The sequence below is a fragment of the Saimiri boliviensis genome, chromosome 2 (genome assembly GCF_048565385.1).
Source record: "Saimiri boliviensis isolate mSaiBol1 chromosome 2, mSaiBol1.pri, whole genome shotgun sequence".
Taxonomy (NCBI): Eukaryota; Metazoa; Chordata; class Mammalia; order Primates; family Cebidae; genus Saimiri; species Saimiri boliviensis.
The window spans coordinates 71,198,585-71,220,374 of NC_133450.1; the positions used below are offsets into that span (position 1 = coordinate 71,198,585).

Sequence of the window (21,790 nt, forward strand, 5' to 3'; positions counted from 1 at the left end):
ATCAGGAGTTTGAAACCAGCCTGACCAATATATCAAAACCCGGTCTCTACTAAAAAATAAAAATAAATTTTAAAAAAGCTGGGCATGGTGGTGCACACCTGTAATCTCAGCTACTCAGGAGGCTAAGGCATGAGAATCGCTTGAACCCAGTAGGTGAAGGTTGCAGTGAGCCCAGATTGCACCACTGCACTCCAGCCTGGGTGATGAAGTGAGACTCTGTCTCAAAAAAACAAAAAAGAAAATAGACGGCTTAAATAAAACCAGACTTAGAATATTAGTGAATCCCTTGACGTGTTTTATGTGGCTTCATTTCTTGGCACCCCTGTGCACCTTACTGGGAAGTAATGTAGAATCACTCAGAGGAATTTCATTATGTTAAATAACACTTAAGAAGATCTTTTTTTTTTGTTCTTAGCCATAATATTTAAATTTCTAAAAGACACAGTTATTTTCTGAACCTGTCACTGCCTAATGGGTTGTATGACACTGAAAGGTAGAAGGGAGAGGTATTTTAATTAGATCAGTTTATTGTCATTGATTAAGAGTAATAAGAAAGAAGCCTGAAATTATTTATTTTACAGTATGTAAAATGGGGAAGGAGGAGGAGGCTGAGGAGGAGGGGGATGGGGAAAAGGATGAGGAGGAAGAGGAGGAGGAGGGGGATTCACTGATAAAGTAAAAGTATAGTACAAAGCTCTGGAAAGAGCTTTGAAGATCAATTTCTCTAACTTGTCAAACTTACATTACTGTAATGTATGCATTAAGCAAGGTAAGTATGGGGCTGTGTCTTGAATATCCTAGCTGTTCAATAATTACGATGGAATGATAGATGGATATTGTGGTGGAGTTGCATCATGTTGTTATTAAACCACTGTGCCAGTGTTAGAACAAACTCCTCTCCCCTCATCGTCCCCAAGCAGTGCCAGGAACCCAGTGTCAGGGCTTGAGAGGGAACTGTCCAGTGGGGCTGAGGTCAGAAACACCAACTGGAAAAGAGGGAGAAGGGAGCCGTGTTCTTTTCTGAAGCTTTACAGAGAAAAGTGCCTTTGAGGGTCAGGTCAAGTTTGATTGTTATTCAAATCCAGCACCTACTTTTAGTAAATCATGTGCTAGCAACATACACGAATGCTATCTCAGTTCTCACAACAGAAGCATTTGTTACTGTATATGAAAGTTACAGAGGTGTAATATCAAAACAGAAATCCTGCGGGCGGAGTGTGGGGAGCTCTCTGCATTACTTCACTTGCTGTTCCTCAGTCAACTGCACCAACAACTGGGATTACAGAACATTTTGAAAGTGCAGACATCAGCACTCGCCCGTGCTCTTTCTTGCAGACCAGCTCACTGGGTTCTCCTACATTACTGTGCATTAGAATTCACGACACGTTCAAAATACAAAGTCGCATGTTTTTTACTTTAAGGGCTAAAATGTAATCCCAGCATTTCGGGACACCGAGGTGGGAGATTGCTTGAGGCCAGGAGTTCAAGACAAGCCTGGACAACATCACAAGACCCTTTCTCTACAAAGCATTTAAAAATTCGCTGGGTGTGGTGGCGAGCACCTATAGTCCCACCTCCTTGGGGGGCCAAGGTGGGAAGGTTGCGGAGCCTGGGAGGTGAGGCTGCAGTGAGCTATGACCATACCACTGCATTCCGCCTGGGCAACAGAGTGTGACCCCATCTCTCTAAAAAAAAAAAAAAAAAAAAAAAAAAAGTAAAATAGGGATTTCCAATAGTACGTTTGACTACACAACAGTTTTTGAGATAACTTTAAAAGAACTCTGATGTAGCATGTGACTCCACAGTAATATATACATATATACTTTTTTATCAGGTGAACTAGATGATCAATATATAATTCGATTCATGAAAGAAAAGCTGAAATCAATGCCTTGCAGGAATCAAGGTTACATCTTGGATGGATTCCCAAAGACCTATGATCAAGCAAAAGACCTGTTCAATCGTAAGTCTGAGTGTCCTATTTTGAGTATTTATATTCAGATAAGTTGCAACTTTATTGTTCAGACAAACAGTCACTCAGTTAAAGTAAACAAAAAACTAGAGAGACGATTTTGAGCCTTGGCTCACCTTTCATTAGGTGGCATTTTTTTGTTTTTGTTTTTTTCCCTTGGATGTTGACTCAAGGTGCATAGTCTTTTGCAAATTTTTTAAAATTATGGCTTTTTTTTTTTTTCTTTTGAGACGGAGTTTTGCTCTTGTTACCCAGGCTGGAGTGCAACGGCAGGATCTTGGCTCACCGCAACCTCCGCCTTCTGGGTTCAGGCAATTCTCCTGCCTCAGCCTCCTGAGTAGCTGGGATTACAGGCACGCGCCACCACGCCCAGCTAATTTTTTGTCTTTTTAGTAGAGACGGGGTTTCACCATGTTGACCAGGATAGTCTCGATCTCTTGACCTCGTGATCCACCGGCCTTGGCCTCCCAAAGTGCTGGGATTACAGGCTTGAGCCACCGCGCCCGGCCCTAAAAATTATGTTTTATTGAATTGTGGCGCAAACACTTCACATGAGATCTACCTTGCTGGCTACAGGCACTGTGCTGCTCAGCAGATCTCTAGAGGTTATGCATCTTGCCGGATTAAAACTGTATGCCTATTGACAGTGACTTTTGTTTGTTCCCCTCCCCAGCCCCTGGCAACCGCCATATCAAACTCTTTCTTTTCTTTTCTTTCTTTCTTTCTTTCTTTCTTTCTTTCTTTTTTTTTTTTTTTTTTTTGAGGTGGAGTTTCGCTCTTGTTGCACAGGCTGGAGTGCAGTGGGTCAATCTTGGCTCACCAAAACCTCCGCTTCTCAGGTTCAAGCAATTCTCCTGCCTCAGCCTCCCCAGTAGCCGGGATTACAGGGATGCACCACCATGCCCAGCGAATTTTGTATTTTTAGGAGTTTTTCGATGTTGGTGAGGCTGGTCTCGAACTCCTGACCTCAGGTGATTTGCCTGCCTCAGCTTCCCAAAGTGCTGGGATTACAGATGTGAACCTCCAAGCCCGGCACTCCCTACTCTTTGATTCTATGAATTTGACTACTCAAGTTCCCCATGTAAGTGGAATCATGTAGTATTTGTCTATCACTGAGTTCACTTAGCACAATGTCCTCAAGGTTCATCCTTGTTGTTGCATATAGCAGAATTTCCTTAAAAAAAAAAAAAAAAACAGAGAGAGACAGGATCTTGTTCATCACCCAGACTGGAGCGCAGTGATATATATGATCATAGCTTACTGCAGCCTTGACCTCCTGGGCTCAAGCGATTCGCCTGAGTAGCTGGGACTACAGGCTTGCATGACCACTCCCAGCTAATTTTAAAATGTTTTGCAGGTTCACTCTGTTGCCAGGCTGATCTCTGAACTCCTGGCTTCAGGTTACCTGCTGCCTCGGCCTCTCAAATTGTTGGGATTGCAGGTGTGAGCCATGGCACCCAGCCATTTCCTTCTTTTTAAAGGCTGATTCATATTCTGTTGGATGCATATACCACATCTTCTTTATTCATGCATCCATCAATGTACATTTAGTTTTTGAGGCTAATTCTAAAAATACATGTGCTATTTATGGCTAGTTTCTATTAGTGCTTGCTACTTAAGATATTTGGATGTTTTTTTGTTGTGATTGTAATAGTATATTAATAAACACAATGAGGAATATTTTGTTTTCTTAGAAGAAGATGAGGAGGAGGAAGATGAAGTCAGAGGCAGAATGTTTCCCTTTGATAAAGTAATTATACCTGGTAAGTTTATTTCCCCAAGATCACATTTAAAAGAATGCTCTTTGGGCTGGGCAAGGTGGCTCACACCTGTAATCCCAGAACATTAGGAGGTCGAGGCAGGTAGATCACCTAAGGTCAGGAGTTTGAGACCAACCTGGCTAACATGGTAAAACCCCACCTCTACTAAAAATACAAAAATTAACTGGGTGCCATAACATGTGCCTGTAGTCCCAGCTACTTGGGAGGCTGAGGCAGGAGAATCACTTGAACCCAGGAGATGGAGGTTGCAGTAAGCCAAGATCATGTCACTGCACTCCAGCCTGGGTAACAGAGAGAGATTTTGTCTAAAAAAAAAAAAAAAGAATGCTGTCTGATATCTCTCTCTTCTTTTTTTTCATTCTTCCCACCCCCACTCCTCAGTAGCTGGGACTACAGGTGCCTGCCACCACACCCAGCGTATTTTTGTATTTTTAGTAGAGATGGGGTTTCACCATGTTGCCCAGGCTACTCTCAAACTCCTGGCCTCAGGTGATGCACACACCTTGGCCTCCCAAAGTGCTGGGATTACAGGCGTGAGCCACCGTGCCCGGCTCCTTTTTTTTTTTTTTTTTTTTTTTTTTTTTTTAACTTTCTTATGGAACAGAGCTACCCCATAGGCAGTGTGCCTAGAGTAGCTGGATACCTCTTTTGTGCCGAAACAATCTTTTTGAGTTTAATAAAATAGGATTTTCTTTCTAGGAAAAAAATTAAAAGATATTCTCAAGCATAAACTCGCAGATAGAGAATTCACCAAGGGATAAACATGAGGAATATTAAAGTGCTGAAATGAATAGAAATCCCTGTGGGAACATTATCTTCCACTGCTGTCTCCTGTAACAAAGCAAAAGGTAGCAAATCTGTTGATAGCTTGACTTCCTGAGTCACGTCAGCTCCTTTCCTGCCCTGGTTTTGCTGCTGACCATGCCATCATCTCTTCTTGAAGACACTCAGCTTCGGACTTGAGATTGCACAGGTCCAGAGCTTTTCAGTTCACTGTTAACGGCACAGCAGTTTTACTCTTTCACACAGAGATTTCACAAAGCACTCTCGAGAGCGAAGCATAAGCAATCTATCCTATACAACAGGATTTACTTCGTACTGAGCAGGCATTTCTTATGAACTTCCTATAAACATTAAACAGTTGTTTTATTTTTTTAGTCAGTTTGCTTGAGGTATATATTCACAGGAAATCATTTTGGGTCATATGATCACTATAAGAAAAACTATTTTCAGCAACTTAGGACAAGGGTGTAAACTAAAAAGGGCCTGCTCACTGATGTCGATTCCCCAAGGAAGGCAGCTTGCGGCTCTTATTTCCTCCTCTTGGTCCAGCACAGTTTGCAGAGAAGCTTCTGGAAGCAATGAGACCACCAGATAGCAGTCATCCTTGGGGATGGATATTTATTGTTTACCTGTAGGCTCTGAAGCCAATGGCAGAAGCATGAAATGCCACAGAGATGGCTCGTCTCAGATTTCCCATTAATTTAGGCAAACGCCTCAGAAAAAGTTAAAAAGTAAAGTTGGTTGGCCGGACACAGTGCCTGTAATCCAAGCACTCTGGAAGGTCAAGGTGGGAGGATCTCTTGAGCTCAGGAGTTAGAAACCAGCCTGAGCAACATAGTGAGACCTCATATCTACTAAAAAAAAAAAAAAAAAAAAAAAAAGAAAATTCAAAAAAAAAATTAGTCAGGGGTGGTGCTGTGCACCTGTAGTCCCAGCTACTTTGGAGGCTGAGGTGGGGGAATCACTTCAGCATGGGGGAATCACTTCAGCCTCAGAGTTGAGGCTGCAGGGGGCTCTGATGGTACCACTGCACCCCAGCCTGGGCAACAGAGCAAGAACCTGTCTCCAAAAAAATTAATTAAAAAAAAAAGTAAAGTTCATTTGTCTAAATAATCAACTTCATTATTGATTATTAGATTCTAGGTAGGTGTGTCTAGTGTATGTATATGTATCACTTCTAGGCAGTATTACTTCATTGCAAACTCCGTGGTAAATCATAACACTCTCATTGAGGCAGCTGGATACATTTCAGCTCAACTGGCAATTCGTCATGGGCAATTTATCATGTGCCAGGCACTCACTGAACCTTTCTACAAGCCTGCAAGGGAGGAATTATACCCATGTTTACCCAATTCAGAAGCTAAAGCCCAGAGGTCACACAAGTCCACTCACTAGTAAATGGTAGGGGGATTAAATTCAAATTCAGGTCTTCTCACTCCATTGCCTCCAGAACAGAATGAATGAAGCCCCTCTGTAAGATAAGGAAATGGAGGCTCACAGGTCAAGTGACCAAGGAATCTTTTTTTTTTTTTTTTTTTTTGAGATGGAGTTTCACTGTTGTTACCCAGGCTGGAGTGCAATGGCACGATCTCGGCTCACCGCAACCTCCGCCTCCTGGGTTCAAGCAATTCTCCTGCCTCAGCCTCCCGAGTAGCTGGGACTACAGGTGTGCACCACCACGCCCGGCTAATTTTTGTATTTTTAGTAGAGACGGGGTTTCACCTTGTTGACCAAGATGGTCTCGATCTCTTGACCTCGTGATCCACCCGCCTCAGCCTCCCAAAGTGCTGGGATTATAGGCGTGAGCCACCGTGCCCAGCCGTGACCAAGGAATCTTAAATGCAGGCCACTGGGCTGTCCTCTCTTGGTTGGACACGGTGCAAACATATCTAAGACATAGTCTATTTGGAATGTTAATCTGTTGTTAGCAAATTACCCCCTTTCTAGAAATTGTCTTTATTTTCTGTTTCTCTGAAAGAAATTAGAGCATTGTTTCATTTGTACCTATGGGATTTTAATTGGGAGCGGGGAGACTGAATGATGACATGGAGAGGTCAAAGCCACTGAAAGAAGAATCTACCACTTAGGATTCCCTAGAGAAGGGGAACATGGGGAATGCCAGGTGTGGTCAGGCAGCAGAAGCAAGAACAAGGGAGAAGATCTAGGCCACAGTTTGTTGGCGTTTCTTTGGGAAAGCCAAGGCAGGCCAGAGTGAACAGTTTGGGAATGGCTAGTTTGAGTTTAGGGATGGTCTCCAGTTGCCTGGGGCCTAGTCCTGGGATGATTTAGGGCCAGAGAAATACTGGCTTGCTGTGTGAGATTAGATAAACACAGTGAGTGGCTTGTGTAGGAGGGAGATTCACAAGTAAGTTGTTACTATCTTTTTTTTTTTTTAGACAGAGTTTCACTCTGTTGCCCAGGCTGGAATGTAATGGTGCAGTCTTGGCTCACTGCAACCTCTACCTCCTGGGTTCAAGTGATTCTCCTGCCTCAGCCTCCCAAGTAGCTGGCACTACAGGCATGTATCACCACACCTGGCTAATTTTTGTATTTTTAGCAGAGACAGGGTTTCACTATGTTGGCCAGGATGGTCTCCTACTCCAGATCTTATGATCCACCCGCCTCAGCCTCCCAAAGTACTGAGATTACAGGCATGAGCCACCACGCCCAGCCAAATTGTCACTATCATTAGTTATTGGCTAGGCCTGGGAAGGGCAGCAGTCTCTCCCCAGATCTGTAAGGCCCCCCTCAAGATGTCAAAACAGAGGCCGGGCGCGGTGGCTCAAGCCTGTAATCCCAGCACTTTGGGAGGCCGAGGCGGGTGGATCACGAGGTCGAGAGATCGAGACCATCCTGGTCAACATGGTGAAACCCCGTCTCTACTAAAAATACAAAAAAACTAGCTGGGCATGGTGGTGCGTGCCTGTAATCCCAGCTTCTCAGGAGGCTGAGGCAGGAGAATTGCCTGAGCCCAGGAGGCGGAGGTTGCGGTGAGCCGAGATTGCGCCATTGCACTCCAGCCTGGGTAACAAGAGCGAAACTCCGTCTCAAAAAAAAAAAAAAAAAAAATGTCAAAACAAGCCAGGTGTGGTGGCTCACGTGTGCAATCCCAGCACTTGGGGAGGCTAAGGCAGGAGGATTGCTTGAGTTCAGGAGTTGGAGGCCAGCATGGTCAATATAGCAAGACCCCCATCTCCACAGACACAAAAACATTTTTAATTAGCCGAGTGTGGTGGCATGTGCCTGTGGTCCCAGCTACTCAGGAAGCTGAAGTGGGAGGATCTCTTGAGCCCAGGAGGTCAAGGCTGCTGAGAGCCCTGATCACACCACTGCACTTCAGCCTGGGCGATGGAGTGAGACCCTGTCTCTTAAAAAAAAAAAAAAAAAAAAAAGTCAAAGCATAAGATACAGAAAATAAAAGAAATACATTCCAATCTATGGTAATCCAGTTCTAGCTAGAATTCTCTCCCATTGAACAGGCGTTGTATTTTACCACTTCTGTTAGGCTATGTCCAGTTTGGTTCTTTTCAGGTCTCCTGGTTGAAGGAGATAAATTTAAAGTTGTGCCTACCTGATGACTATTTGGAAATTTGTCTTCATGGGATTCAAGACAGCCAAATACAGTGACCTCCTTATTAACTCCAGTCTTACCAAGCAGAAATCTATTACTGACTATCCACAGTTAGCTAGTGCAAGGACAAGAGACGTTCTGAATAACTGTTTTGAGATGCTACAGGATCTTGAAGTTCTCTGTGAGTCATAGAGAGAATGAACATTTAAAAAAAATTATCTAGGGGGAAGTATATTTTATCATATTAAAATTCTTCGAAAATTGAAAAGCTAAGGATCTTACTCATTATTTGCAATATTCAATTAACTGGAATCTTCTACCTCCCAATCAGCCTGAAAGAAAAGATAGAATATATTTTGAAACTCATAGATTATTAACATAATTCATACATTTTCTAACAAATGAGTATCACATCAGGGAAAAAATTTAAATGAAAAAATGCATTTTCATATAGATGTCTGACATCATAGAGCTTAAACGGATTCAATTTTCAGCGAATTTATTAACATAATTTTTATTTCAGTACTGTATCAGCATTTGGGGGTTCAGATGTCTCCCTCACTTTCCTTTTCTTTTTTTTCCCCAAGATGGATTCTCGCTCTGTCTCCAGGCTGGAGTGCAGTGGCACGATGTTGGCTCACTGTAACCTCTGACTTACTGGTTGAAGTGATTCTCCTGCCTCAGCCTCCTGGGTAGCTGAGTCTACAGGCACGTGCCACCACACCCAGCTAATTTTTGTATTTTTAGTACAGACAGGGTTTCGTCATATTGGCCAGATGATCTCGATCTCCTGACCTCGTGATCTGCCTACCTTGGGCTCCCAAAGTGCTGGGATTACAGGCGTGAGCCACCGGGCCCGGCCCTGTCTCCCTTCCTTTTCAAAAAGCAGCTACTCATGAATATCATGGTTAAAGATGAGCAAAACATAGGAACAACTTACTTGAGAGAATGCCTCTTCTATGCAGGATGGAGGTAGTATCAAACTAGTTAGAATTTATAGAATCTTGTTCTATAAATAAGGCTTGGCCTCAGTCTCAGCCTTTGTTTTCACAGTTAACATGTGCAGCAGATGATGTTCACACATGCCCACCTGCCTCAGGGACACACCTCCTGTGGGCTTCCCCCAGTACACTTACCTTTTTCACCCACTCAAGGAAGCTTATTAGAATGCAAGTAAATGAGAATGGCATTATGATGTTACAAGCCAATACGATTTTAGAATTAAAATCAAGGCCGGGCGCAGTGGCTCACGCCTGTAATCCCAGCACTTTGGGAGGCCAAGGCAGGCAGATTACGAGGTCAGGAGATGGAGACCATCCTGGCCAACATGGTGAAACCCCGTCTCTACTAAAAATACAAAAAAAAAAAAAAAATTAGCTGGGAGTGGTGGCAGGCATCTGTAATCCCAGCTACTCAGGAGGCTGAGGCAGGAGAATCATCTGAACCTGGGCAGCGGAGTTTGCAGTGAGCCAAGATCGCACCACTGCACAGGGTGACACAGCAAGACTCTGTCTTAAAAAAAAAAAAAAAAATCAGATAATTCCCAAGTTCTGTTGGGTTCTAATAGATAGCAAGTTATTTGTGATGCACCCAGCCACTGATCTGGGCACCAATGTGTACTGGGCCTGTGACTGAGAGCATCTAAGAATCACAGCTCACCTTGGAAAGTTCATTTCACTGGTCCGCACTTGAATCTCTCATTCACTCAACAAACATCCATTGAATTTGTACTAGAAGCTGGAGGAACAGCTGCTTTCACAGTTTAAAAGAAAATCACAGGTGGGTAAAATGGTCATCATTATTAACACGATCTGTGTGTTGAATTTGATAAGTGCTGACCGTATCGTCATAGCCTATGGCATTGAGGAAAGAGCTGGATCCATGAAAATTCCAAGGGGAGTTCCCATTTTTTATTAATTTGGCAAACTGGCCATCAAAGCATTTGCTTGCGGCCACAGCTCTCTTAGGAAGCCTGTGATAATTGTGCTGGACAGGCAGCAACGTGAGGCCAGGAGCCACAGCTTATCCCTGCCAGCACTTTGGGAAGCCAAAGTGGGAGGAATGCTTAACGCAGGAACTTGGGACCAGCCTCCACGTAGTGAGACCTTGTCTATCTCTAAAATATATATACATACATATGTGTATATGTATGTATATTTAAAAAGACAGAGAGAGAAAAGAGACAATGTGAAATTAGGAAGCTGATATCACAGGATTATCTGAGATTTGCTACTTACGATTTCTGCTGCTTTTATTAGGAAGGGAAGAAGGAAGGAAGGAAGGAAGGAGGAAGGGAGGGAGGAAGATAGGGAGGGAGGGAGGAAGGAAGGGGAAAATAATAGATTGCACAAAATACCGATTGGGTCTCATAGGGTGGTCTCTGGAATTGGGGTGATTTTCATGTATTGATCCTCCGTGAGAGGCAGCAAAGCCAACTGGACAGACTCTCTGTGGCAACAGGAGGTCCTGACTGGTAACCAGACACTTGGGTTAGCAGGGGCCCACGTGTTCTCCAGCACCCTGCTAATCAGCTGCGCGGTACTGCACCAACTCTGGAGTCTCTCCTTCTCCCCAGAATTCGTTTGTGCACTGGATGCTTCGGATGAGTTTCTGAAGGAGCGTGTGATAAACCTTCCCGAGAGCATCGTGGCGGGGACCCACTACAGCCAAGACCGATTCCTCCGGGCTCTGAGCAACTACCGGGACATCAATCTCGAAGATGAGACAGTCTTAAACTATTTTGATGAAATTGAAATTCACCCGATACATATTGGTATGAAATGAATTCAAGGATAATGTGAATGTCCAGGGCCAGGACCCCCAGAAAACCCTGGTGCAGGTCTAGCTGTAATTGTGGGGCTGAGGGAGGGTGGGGACTATAACCCTGGGCTGGGGCACAGGAAGCCACGGGATACACAGGGCACTCCTCCTGGGGAGCCATTTTACATGGGGATTTGGTGGTGGGAGGGTGTTATTATTGTGTGAGAATTTATGGATATATAATGAAGTCAAATGACAAATTCATTAAAAAAAAATATGTGTATGCTGCTGGCTGCTTGGGCCATTCCCCAGGTCCCCTGGGGGCAGTGTACGTTCCCAGTTACATTGCTGGGCAGTGGCGCTCTCTTCCTGACCTTTTCCTTCAGACTGGCCAGCCCATTCCCGTAGCTACCCAGAAACGCAAATAGTTCTTCACCGCATTCCTTCTCGTTCCCTGTGAACACAGCTCTGAGACCTTTCTGGTTTTCTGGATCTTGACGCTTATTCCTCCTTTGGGCTTGGTGACAACCAACGAGGCCCTGCCTGCTGGAAGCTTCCTGGCCTGCCCACCTGTGGGCCTCCAGGGCTGCTCTCTACCCTCACCTGCCCAGTGGGACAGCATTTGGGCCCTGGAGCATCGGGAGGCTTAGTGCTGAGGGGTAATGTCAGGAGGAGGCAGGGGAGCTCATTCCAGTTGTGGCTGGGCCTCAGTTTTCTCATCTGTGAAATAGGAAAATAATCAGGCTTGCAGGATTGTGACAAACGGTAGAGATAAGAGATACAAAGTGTCTGGTACATTGAAGGAGTTCAACAAGTGGTCATTTTGTTATTCCTACCGACACTAAGGCATAAAATGACATACTAATATGAAATATAAAAAAGGCTGGATGCAGTGGCTCACGCCTGTACTTTTGTATTTTTACAAAATACAAAAATTCCAGCACTTTGGAAAACCAGTCACCTGAGGTCAGGAGTTCCAGACCAGTGTGGCCAACATGGCAAAACCCTGTTTCTACTAAAAATACAAAATTAGCTGGGTGTGGTGGCACGTGCCTGTAATCCCAGCTACCCTGGAGGCTGAGACAGGAGAATTGTTTGAACCTGGGAGGCAGAGGTTGCAATGAGCTGAGATTGTGCCACTGCACTCCAGCTTGGGTAACAGAGTAAGACTCCATCTCAAAAAAACAAACAAAAAAACCCACAAAAGAAATATAAAAATAACAATTTATAGACTGCAAATTCTTGTGGTCTGCACCCTCAGTAGTGACTGGGTTTTGTCCTCATCTGGACATGTTTCTGTACCTTGGACAGGCTTTATACATAAAAGCTAAGGGTTCTGCAGCTCCTAATATGGAAATTAGTTTACATTATTTAGAGAACTAGGAAAGAATGGAGAATACATTTCAGAAAAATAGTGATTGTCATCCTTTCAGTTAAGTCCAAAAAATTGTTCATAGGGATATCAGGACAGCCCAGGGAGAAATGTTGAGAAGAAAAGAAATAACAGGGAGGAATGAATGAGTGGCCATTGTATTCCGTGTCATCCGGTGCCCCTCTCATTTGGCCTCGTCTGCAACTGGCAACTGGGAGATAACATAAAAGCAGAGGGGAGAGATGTATCATCCTGAGGATGGGAGCGGGGAGGGGCATCTCACGGTCAGGGACGCAGCCCGGCCTCTGCAAAGTCTGGAATGGGGCCCTGGAAAGATGCTGGGAACCGCATCCTCTCTGCAGCTCTGGACTCTGCTTCTCTCTCAGTGTCTCTTTTGTCCTCCCTCTCTTTGGGCCAGGGTTATCTCCCCATCTCTGGCCTGTTTGGTAGGCTGAGGCCACCCTATGCCCCAGAGTTACAATGTTACACAGAGAGCCAAGCCCAGAGCTGACTTCACTCTGTCCAATCCCACATTCTCTTCTGGCCACAGTTCGGGCTGAGGTGCCCACCTCACTCTAATCAGCCTGGACAACACGGAGAGTTCAAGATCATATACAGAGTTCAAGGTCAGCCTGGGCAACATGGGGAGACTCTGTCTCTATAAAAAATAAATAAAAACCAAACACAGGAGGGTGGGCACAGCAGTGGCCCTGCTCTGGGGTCAGAGTGGAATATTCCTAGGAGAATCATTCCTGAGTCCCTTCTCAAAGATGTCCAGTTAGTGACATCAAGGTTGTAATTACTCAGCGTAATCAAGGAGAAATGCATTTATTTGTTTGTTTGTTTAATATTTTCCTTCTGAGACAGTCTTCCTCTGTCACCCAGGCTGAAGTGCAGTGGCATGATCTCGACTCACTGCAACCTCCACCTCCCCCGTTTAAGCAATTCTCCTACCTCAGCCTCCCAAGTAGTTGGGATTACAGGCGTACGCCATCATGTCTGTCTTATTTTTGTATTTTTGGTAGAGACAGGGTTTTGCCATGTTGGCCAGGCTGATCTCAAACTCCTGGCCTTAAGTAATCTGTCCACCTCAGCCTCCCCAAAGTGCTTGGGATTACAGGTGTGAGCCACAGCACCGGGCGAGAAATGTATTTAAATGTCACAGGTCAGGCAATGAGGTGGTACCCATTATGACTTTCACTTTTTTGTTTTTTTTGTTTTGTTTTTTTGAGACAGTCTTGCTCTGTCACCGAGGCTGGAGAGCAGTGGCTCCATCTCAATATAACCTCTGCCTCCTGGGCTCAAGTGATCCTTCTGCCTCAGCCTCCCAAGTAGCTGGGATGACAGGTGTGCACCACCACACCCAGCTAATGTTTGTATTTTTAGTGGAGATGGGGGTTTCTCCATGTTGGCCAGGCTGGTCTCAAACTCCTGACCTCAAGTGATCCACCTGCCTTGGCCTCCCAAAGTGCTGAGATTACAGGCCACCGTGGCCAGCTGTTTTTTGCTTTTTTAACGGCTTGCTTCTGTTCACCAACCAATGCATTGGCTCTGCTCCTCCCCTCTTCCCATGTTAGAACCTGGTGGTGCTTCTGGTCTAGGTCAAGGTCATACAAACATGGGAGGAGAGGTGGCTCATGCCTGTAATCCCAGCACTTTGGGAGCGTGAGGCAGGAGGACTGCTTGAGCCCAAGAATTCAAGATCAGCCTGGGCAACATGGGGAGACTCTGTCTCTATAAAAAATAAAAATAAATAAAAACCAAATATGGGAGGGTAGGCACAGCAGTGGCTGAGTGGGAGTGGGGTAAGCAGTTACCCAGAGGAAGGTCTGGAGGGGCTCAGTGCCAAAATGTGTCTGCTGCACACCATTTTCTGCAGACACCTTCCAAGCAGCCCCGAGAGTGGTATAGAATTGACCACCTCACTGACCGTGGAGATCTCAGTATTTATCAACAAGCCACTTTTCTTCTTCTCTTTGGTCTTGATATTAATGTTTCTCAGATATTCTGGAGTCTAGATTTTTTTCCAATTCAAGTAGACACACTGAAATGGTTACTTTTTTTATGAATTGAAAATGTATCCCAGAATCATTGATGTTCAGAAATGGAAGATAGAAGGAAACTTGAGGGCATCATGTTTGGCCTCCCACAAGGGCAGGACCTCCTTCTGTAGAAACTTCTGAAAGAAGTGTCCCAGTCTTTGGCCGGGCGTGGTGGCTCACGCCTGTAATCCCAGCACTTTGGGAAGCAGAGGTGGGTGGTCACAAGGTCAGGAGTTTGAGACCAGCCTGGCCAACATGGTGAAACCCCATCTCTACTAATAATACAAAAAATTAGCCAAGCCTGGTGGCAGATGCCTATAATCCCAGCTACTCGGGAGGCTGAGGCAAGAGAATTGCTTGAACCTGGGAGGTGGAGGCTTCAATGAGACCACACCACCACACTCCAGCCTGGGAAACAGAGTGAGACTCCGTCTCAGAAAGAAGTGTCCCAGTCTTTGCTTGAATACTTCCAGGCATGAAGAGCTCATTCCTTTTCCAGGCAATCCATTCCCCAATCCAACCACTCAAATCAAGTCATTGTTAGAACTCATAGACCCAAGTCCAAATTTTCCTGCTCATGGCTCTCAGACACTGGTCTGATATTTGCCTATGAGAGAAGAAATTTTGAACTATGCCGGCAATTAGAAAAGAAAACCCCATGTAGTAATTTACATAATTGACTATCACAAGTTTATAGTAATAAAGAATTTTCCCAATTGCAGGCAGGCCTAGAATATAAGTATGTGTTGATCTCTCTCCTGGTATTTAAAGATGTAGGAAAACTTGAGGACGCTCAGAATAGACTTGCTATCAAACAGCTCATCAAAGAGATTGGGGAGCCTCAAAATTATGGTTTAACAGACGAAGAAAAGGCAGAAAAGGAGTGGAAGGCTGCGGAGGAACGCCTGGCCAGGGAGGCTGCTGAGGAAGCAGAACGAGAGCACAAGGAGGCTGTGGAGACTGCGGAGAAGATAGCTCGCTGGGAGGAGTGGGTGAGCGGGACTGGGAGTGAGTCTGTGTGTGTGAGCGGGGCTGCGGTGCCGGCAAAGCCATTTCGGCCAGTTTCACTTCGGATCCTGCTCTAGGGAAATGTCATGGAAATACCTCAAACAAATTTGTGTTCGCTTTTTCTCATTTGTACCATTTAAAAAAGGATATCCATGGTCTTTTGCTTAGTATTTTTTTTTTCTTTTTCTTTTTCTTTGAGACGGGGTCTGGCTCTGTTGACCACACTGGAGTGCAGTGGTGCAATCTCAGCTCACTTCAACCTCTGCCTCCTGGTTTCAGGTGATTCTCCTGTCTCAGCCTCCCAAGTAGCTGGGACTATAGGTGTGCACCATCAAGCCCAGCTAATTTTTCTGTTTTTGATAAAAACAGGATTTCACTATGTTGACCAGCCAGGCTGGTCTCAAACTCCTGATCTCAAGTGACCCGCCCGCTTCTGCCTCCCAAGTTGCTGGAATTATAGGCGTGAGCCACTGTGCCCAGCTTGCTTAGTGTTAATAACAAAAACTAGCCATTGTCAGGTATATTCATAATACAAATTCCTGTAAATGTGTAACATTTTGCTACACCCTGACCTCATGATTTGATTTGATTTTCTTTCATTTACCAATCCAGCCTACCCAGGTGGACAGCTTCGTTCCACCCCACCTCATTCCTCAAATCACTGTGTCTAGTAAATGATTCTGCTTCCAAAAATAACACTCTTAGGCTGGGCACGGTGGTTCATACCTGTAATCCCAGCACTTTGGGAGGCTGAGGCTGGGGAATCGCTTGAACTTAGGTGTTCAAGGCCAGCCCGGGCAACATAGCAAGACCTTGAATCTACTAAAAATTAAAATTAAAATTAGCTGGGCATGGTGGCATGCCTGTAGCCCCAACTACTAGGGAGGCTCAGGTGGGAGGATCACTTTAGCCTGGAGGATTAGTTGAGCCTGGGGGACTGATGCTGCAGTGAGCTATGATCGTGCTATGGCACTCCAGCCTGGACAACAGAGCAAGACGCTGTCTCAAAAAACAAACACCATCAATGGTACCCAAATCTGTCCCCAGCTCTCTGCTTCTGATCAGGGTCAGTGTTTCTCAGTGTTGTGCAGTGTATTCTCACTGTTCTCCCTGACTACCCTGGCCCATCTCCAGTCTCTTCCCACACAGCTGCCAGGTGATCCTGCGAAACTGCAGACCCGATGGGCACAGTGGCTCAAGCCTGTAATCCCAGCACTTTGGGAGGCCAAGGCGGGTGGATCACGAGGTCAAGAGATCGAGACCATCCTGGTCAACATGGTGAAACCCCGTCTCTACTAAAAATACAAAACATTAGCTGGGCATGGTGGTGCGTGCCTGTAATCCCAGCTACTCAGGAGGCTGAGGCAGGAGAATTGCCTGAACCCGGGAGGCGGAGGTTGCAGTGAGCAGAGATCGCGCCATTGCACTCCAGATTGGGTAACAAGAGCGAAACTCCGTCTCAAAAAAAAAAAAAAAGAAAGAAACTGCAGACCCACCACGGCCATACTCTGCTTACAACTCCCCACAGGCCCTTCACAATTTGATAAAAGTCCAAACTTCTCATTGTGACCAAGATCCTTTGTGACCTGTCTACTTCTAATATTTCCCAATTTCAAACAGTGCTCCAGTGGTGGTCTCAGTCACCTGCATGATGCATTGCCTCCCAGACACCTCACATCTTTACCAGAAGTCATCTTTCTAGGGAAGCATTTCCTGGTCTCTGTGTAAAATTCAATGCCTATCTCTCCCACAACCTGTCACACACATCCCCTTTTATACCTTTTAATTTTCCTCTTTGTACTTGCTAAGAATGTCCCCCATTCAGCCAGGCGAGGTGGTTCACGCCTGTAATCCCAGCACTTTGGTAGGCTGAGGCAGGCCACGAGGTTAGGAGATCGAAACCATCCTGGCCAACATGGTGAAACCCCATCTCTACTAAAAATACAAAAAATTAGCCAGGTGTGGTGGCACATGCCTGTAGTCCCAGCTGCTTGGGATGCTGAGGCAGGAGAATCGCTTGAACCCAGGAGGCAGAGGTTGCAGTGAGCCAAGATCACACCATTGCACTCCAGCCTGGCAACAGAACAAGACTCCATCTCAAAAAAAAAAAAAAAAAGAAAAAGAAAAGAAAAACAAAGTCCTCCTTTCAAACAAATATCAGCTAGGACTCTTTATCTTGCAAGTGATAGAAGAGCAAACTCAAAATGACTTCACCATAAGGAAAACCAGAAAAGTCCAGGGGTGGGACTGGCTTCAAGTAAAGCTTGATACAGTGGCTCAAACGATGTCACCAAGGATTTTAGGATCCCCTTCTCTGCCCTGCCTTGCATGGTAGGCTTCATGCTTAGGCGCACCTACCTGCATGGCAGGGCACTTGATGTGCCAGTCCTTAACTGGAATTAAAAAAAAGACAAGTCAACAATTTCCAAGTTCTTATTAGTCATGCATTTGTACTAGTCACATTTACAATTATAATACAAAGGTATTGTAAATTGTAGACAATTTTGATATTGTGCTGATCCTTAATTAGAATCCATGGCCAGGAGGTGGCTGGATGATGGGCTTATGTCCCACTCAAACCAAACCACTAGGCTGAGGAGGGAGATTTCTCAAAAGAAATCTGGAATTATGATTCCCAAAGAGAGGGTGGCTGCCTGCTGAGCAAAGAATTCCACGTGTCTCTATCCTAATACTCTCCAGACTTTCCAGTGGCACTTCTTTTTTTTTTTTTTTTCTATTTTGCTTCATCTGGGCAGCTAGAAATTATTTTGGTGTAAGAAGTGATCCAATTTATTATTTTCCAAATGGCTAAGCTGTTACAACACCATTTCCGTCTTTTTTCCGCAGATTGAAAATGCCATCTGTATCAGAATATGGTATTTCTGACCATTTCTAGCAGTGTCTCAGTGCACTCTAGGGTGAACTGTGTGAGTGTTCTCCAGCTTCTGACTATACATTTACTTTACTCCCAAATGTTCTATTTTAGAATAAACGACTGGAGGAGGTGAAAAGAGAAGAAAGAGAATTACTGGAGGCTCAATCAATTCCCCTGAGAAACTATTTAATGACCTACGTGATGCCAACTCTTATTCAGGGCCTGAATGAATGTTGTAACGTTCGACCCGAAGACCCCGTTGATTATCTGGTAAGAGATTTAATTTTTTAAAAAGATCAGTTTGAAGCTGAGTGTGGTGGCTGAAGCCTGCAATCCCAGCACTTTAGGAGGCCAAGGTGGGTGGATCATTTGAGGTCAGGAATTAGAGATCACCCTGCCAACATGGTGAAAACTGGTTTTTTACTAAAAATACAAAAAAGAAAAGAAAAGAAAATGGCCAGGTCTGGTGGCCTGTAATCCCAGCACTTTGGGAGGCTAAGGCGGGCAAATCATGAGGTCAGGAGTTGGAGACCAGCCTGGCCAATATGGTAAAACCCTATCTCTACTAAAACTATAAAAATTAGCCAGGCATGGTGGCGCACGCTGGTAGTCCCAGCTACTCGGAAGGCTGAGGCAGAAGAATTGCTTGAACCTGGGAGGCAGGGGTTGCAGTGAGCTGAGATCGCGCCACTACACTCCAGCCCGGGTGACAGAGCAAGACTCCATCTCAAAATAAATAAATAAATACCGATAAATAATTTTTAAAAATTAGCCAGGAGTGGTGGCGTACACTGTAGTCCCAGCTACTTGGGAAGCTGAGGCAGCAGAATTGCTTGAACCCAGGAGGCAGAGCTTGCAGTGAGCCGAGATTGTGCTGCTGCACTCCAGCCTGGGTGACAGAGTGAGACTCTGTCTCAAAAAAAAAAAAAGGAAAGTCTGCCTGAATCTTAACAGAAAACCAGTTGAGAATGCAAAACATAGACCCCTATGTTTCTAGTTATTAGGGAAATAGCTTCTAATACATTCACCACTTAAAATAAGACTTTTTTATCCTCATTGGTCAAACCCATATGAAATTTTTATTATTCATTTGAAAGTAAAAAATGTATATAGTGTTATAGCTCTTTTAGAATTTGTCTAGCAGGCTTTCTGGTTTTGGCCAGAAAGCCCCTTAAAAAAAATGTATGTACTTTTATATTTATTGAGATGGAGTTTCACTCTTGTTGCCCGGGCTGGAGTGCAATGGTGCAGTATCAGCTCACTGCAACCTCTGTCTCCCGAGTTCAAGCAATTCTCCTGCCTTAGCCTTCTGAGTAGCTGGGATTACAGGCATCTGACACCCCACCTGGCTAATTTTTTGTATTTTTAATAGAGACAGGGTTTCAGCATGTTGGCCAGGCTGGTCTCAAACTCCCAACCTCAAGTTATCCACCTGCCTTGGCCTCCCAAAGTGCTGGGATTACAGGCATGAGCCACCATGCCCAGCCCTTGGATGATTTTTAAATTGTAAACATTAGTGGTACAAATACATGACTAATAATAACTTGTAAATTGTTGACTTGCCTTTTTTTAAATTGTAGGCAGAATATCTCTTCAAGAACAATCCTGAAGCGCAGTGAAACTTTAAAGATCTTTTTACAGAACCACAGATCACTTATTGTACTTTGAAAAACTGCTTTGAAAAATGCTTTTCCAGTTCTTGGAAAATTCTTTTTTTTTTTTTTAATAGGCAAATATTCTATAAACTAGAATCACTAAAAAGATGTATGGTATGAATGACTATATCATTAAAATTGTATTTGAAATGTAAATTGAAGAAGACATCTGTGCATAGCTCATGAGACAAATACTGATTTAATATTTTATTCTTTAGTCAGTTCTAAATATACTGCTTCTGTACACTAATGTTTACAGTTATTTAATTTATAGAATGAAGAAAATCAGACTATATATTGTAGACTATGTATTATTCTAACATGTAGGCTAATTTACATGACTTGTTATGGTCCCGATAACAATAGTATTAGAAATGGAAATAAATTGGAATGGTTTATGTCTTCTTGAGTCAGTAAATCAGACAAGACTGTTGTCTGTAAGGTTGCTTTTTTTTTTTTTTTTTGATGAAGCAATGGTTAGGGAAAGGTTGCTCTGCGTTCAGGGTCAGGACCCCAGACAATGAGTCAGAGAGAACTGTAAACCTTTAGGTGGAGAAATTCACATAACAGGATCATTCCAATATTTGTGATAAATAAGAAGTTGCTAAATATTTTCAACACACTTTATAACATAGGCCTAAGTTATCAATCCTATGGTCTTTTCCAGTTCTAAAAATCCCGTAAGAGTCCTAGAATTAACTTAAATGAGAAATTAGTTTAGGTTTATTTTAATGGCTTACCCATTTTATCCCTTTAAATAATGTAACCCAATAAAACTGCCCTATTTTTTATTTGTGGTGAAATACATGTAGCATAAAATTCACCACTGTAACCATTTTAAAGTGTGTAATTCAGTGGCACTAAGTCCATTCACAGTGATCTACAGCCAACTTTACTACCTAGTTCAGAGTTTTCTCATTTCCCCACATGGAAACCCAGCATCTGCTAGGCAGTCACGCTCCATGATTCCCTCCCCCCAGTTCCAGGCAACCACGAATCTGCTTTCTGTCTCTATGAGTTTACCTATAATAAATAAAACCATACAATGGATGGCCTTTCATGTCTGACTTCTTTCATTAAGCAAAATGTTTTCAAGGTTCATCCATGTCATACGATGTTTTATTTTTAGTACTTTGTTCCTTTTCATAGCTGAATACTACTCCATTGTCTGGATATACTGCATTTTAATAGTTCATTTGCTGATGGACATTTGGGTTGTTTCTACCTTTTGACTACTGTGACTAGAACTAGCATGAACATTTGTGCACAAGCTCTTATTTGAACACAGATTGTCAGTTCTGTTGGCTAGGAGTGGAACTGCTGTCATGTGGTCACTCTATGCCCAACTTATTAAGAAACTGCCACACTCTGTTCCACAGTGGCTGCACCACTTACATTCCCATCAGTAGTGTGTGAGGGACTCCAATTTCCTGCATCCTTACCAACACTTGTTATTTTCTGTGTGTGTGTGTGTGTGTTTTTAATGGTGATCATAGTGGGTGTGATGTGGCATCATATTGTAACTAAGCATCCTTTAATGTGCTTGCTGTCCATTTCAGTGTCTTCTCTGGAGAAATATACAGGCACACCTCTTAGATATCAAGGATTTGGCTCCAGACTACTACTGTAAAGCTAATATTGTAATAAAGGATGTCACCCAAATTGTTTGGTTTCCTAGTGCATATAAAAGTTATTTTTACACTATACTATAATCTGTAAACTGTACAATAGCATTTATGTCTAAAAAACAAGGTACCTACCTTAATTCAAAAATACTTTATTGCTAAAAAATGCTAACAATAACCAGACCCTTCAGTTAGTCATAATCTTTTTGCTGGTAGAGGTTCTTGCCTTAATGTTGATGGCTGATGACTGATCAGGGTGGTGGCTGCTGAAGGTTGGGGTGGCTGTGGCAATTTCTTAAAATAAGACAGCAATGGGCTGGGCCAGTAGGCTCACACTTGTAATCCC

The 21,790-nt window shown here is 43.9% G+C and overlaps 1 protein-coding gene and 1 non-coding gene across 2 annotated transcripts in view; both read left to right on the forward strand.

The window, feature by feature from the left end:
• The window catches only part of AK7 (adenylate kinase 7), a 95,824-nt gene extending 74,538 nt beyond the window's left edge, over window positions 1-21,286 (forward strand). The window contains exons 13-18 of the mRNA XM_039469040.2: window positions 1,835-1,963; window positions 3,667-3,735; window positions 10,683-10,880; window positions 15,053-15,273; window positions 18,276-18,434; window positions 19,745-21,286. Of these exons, the coding sequence (XP_039324974.2) occupies window positions 1,835-1,963; window positions 3,667-3,735; window positions 10,683-10,880; window positions 15,053-15,273; window positions 18,276-18,434; window positions 19,745-19,783 (815 nt within the window). The 3' untranslated portion in view covers window positions 19,784-21,286. The remainder of the gene's footprint in view (window positions 1-1,834; window positions 1,964-3,666; window positions 3,736-10,682; window positions 10,881-15,052; window positions 15,274-18,275; window positions 18,435-19,744) is intronic.
• On the forward strand, window positions 19,275-19,336 carry LOC120364135 (U7 small nuclear RNA). The gene has a single exon (XR_005579480.1). It is a non-coding gene; the product is annotated as a U7 small nuclear RNA (small nuclear RNA).
• Window positions 21,287-21,790: the final 504 nt, after the last annotated feature.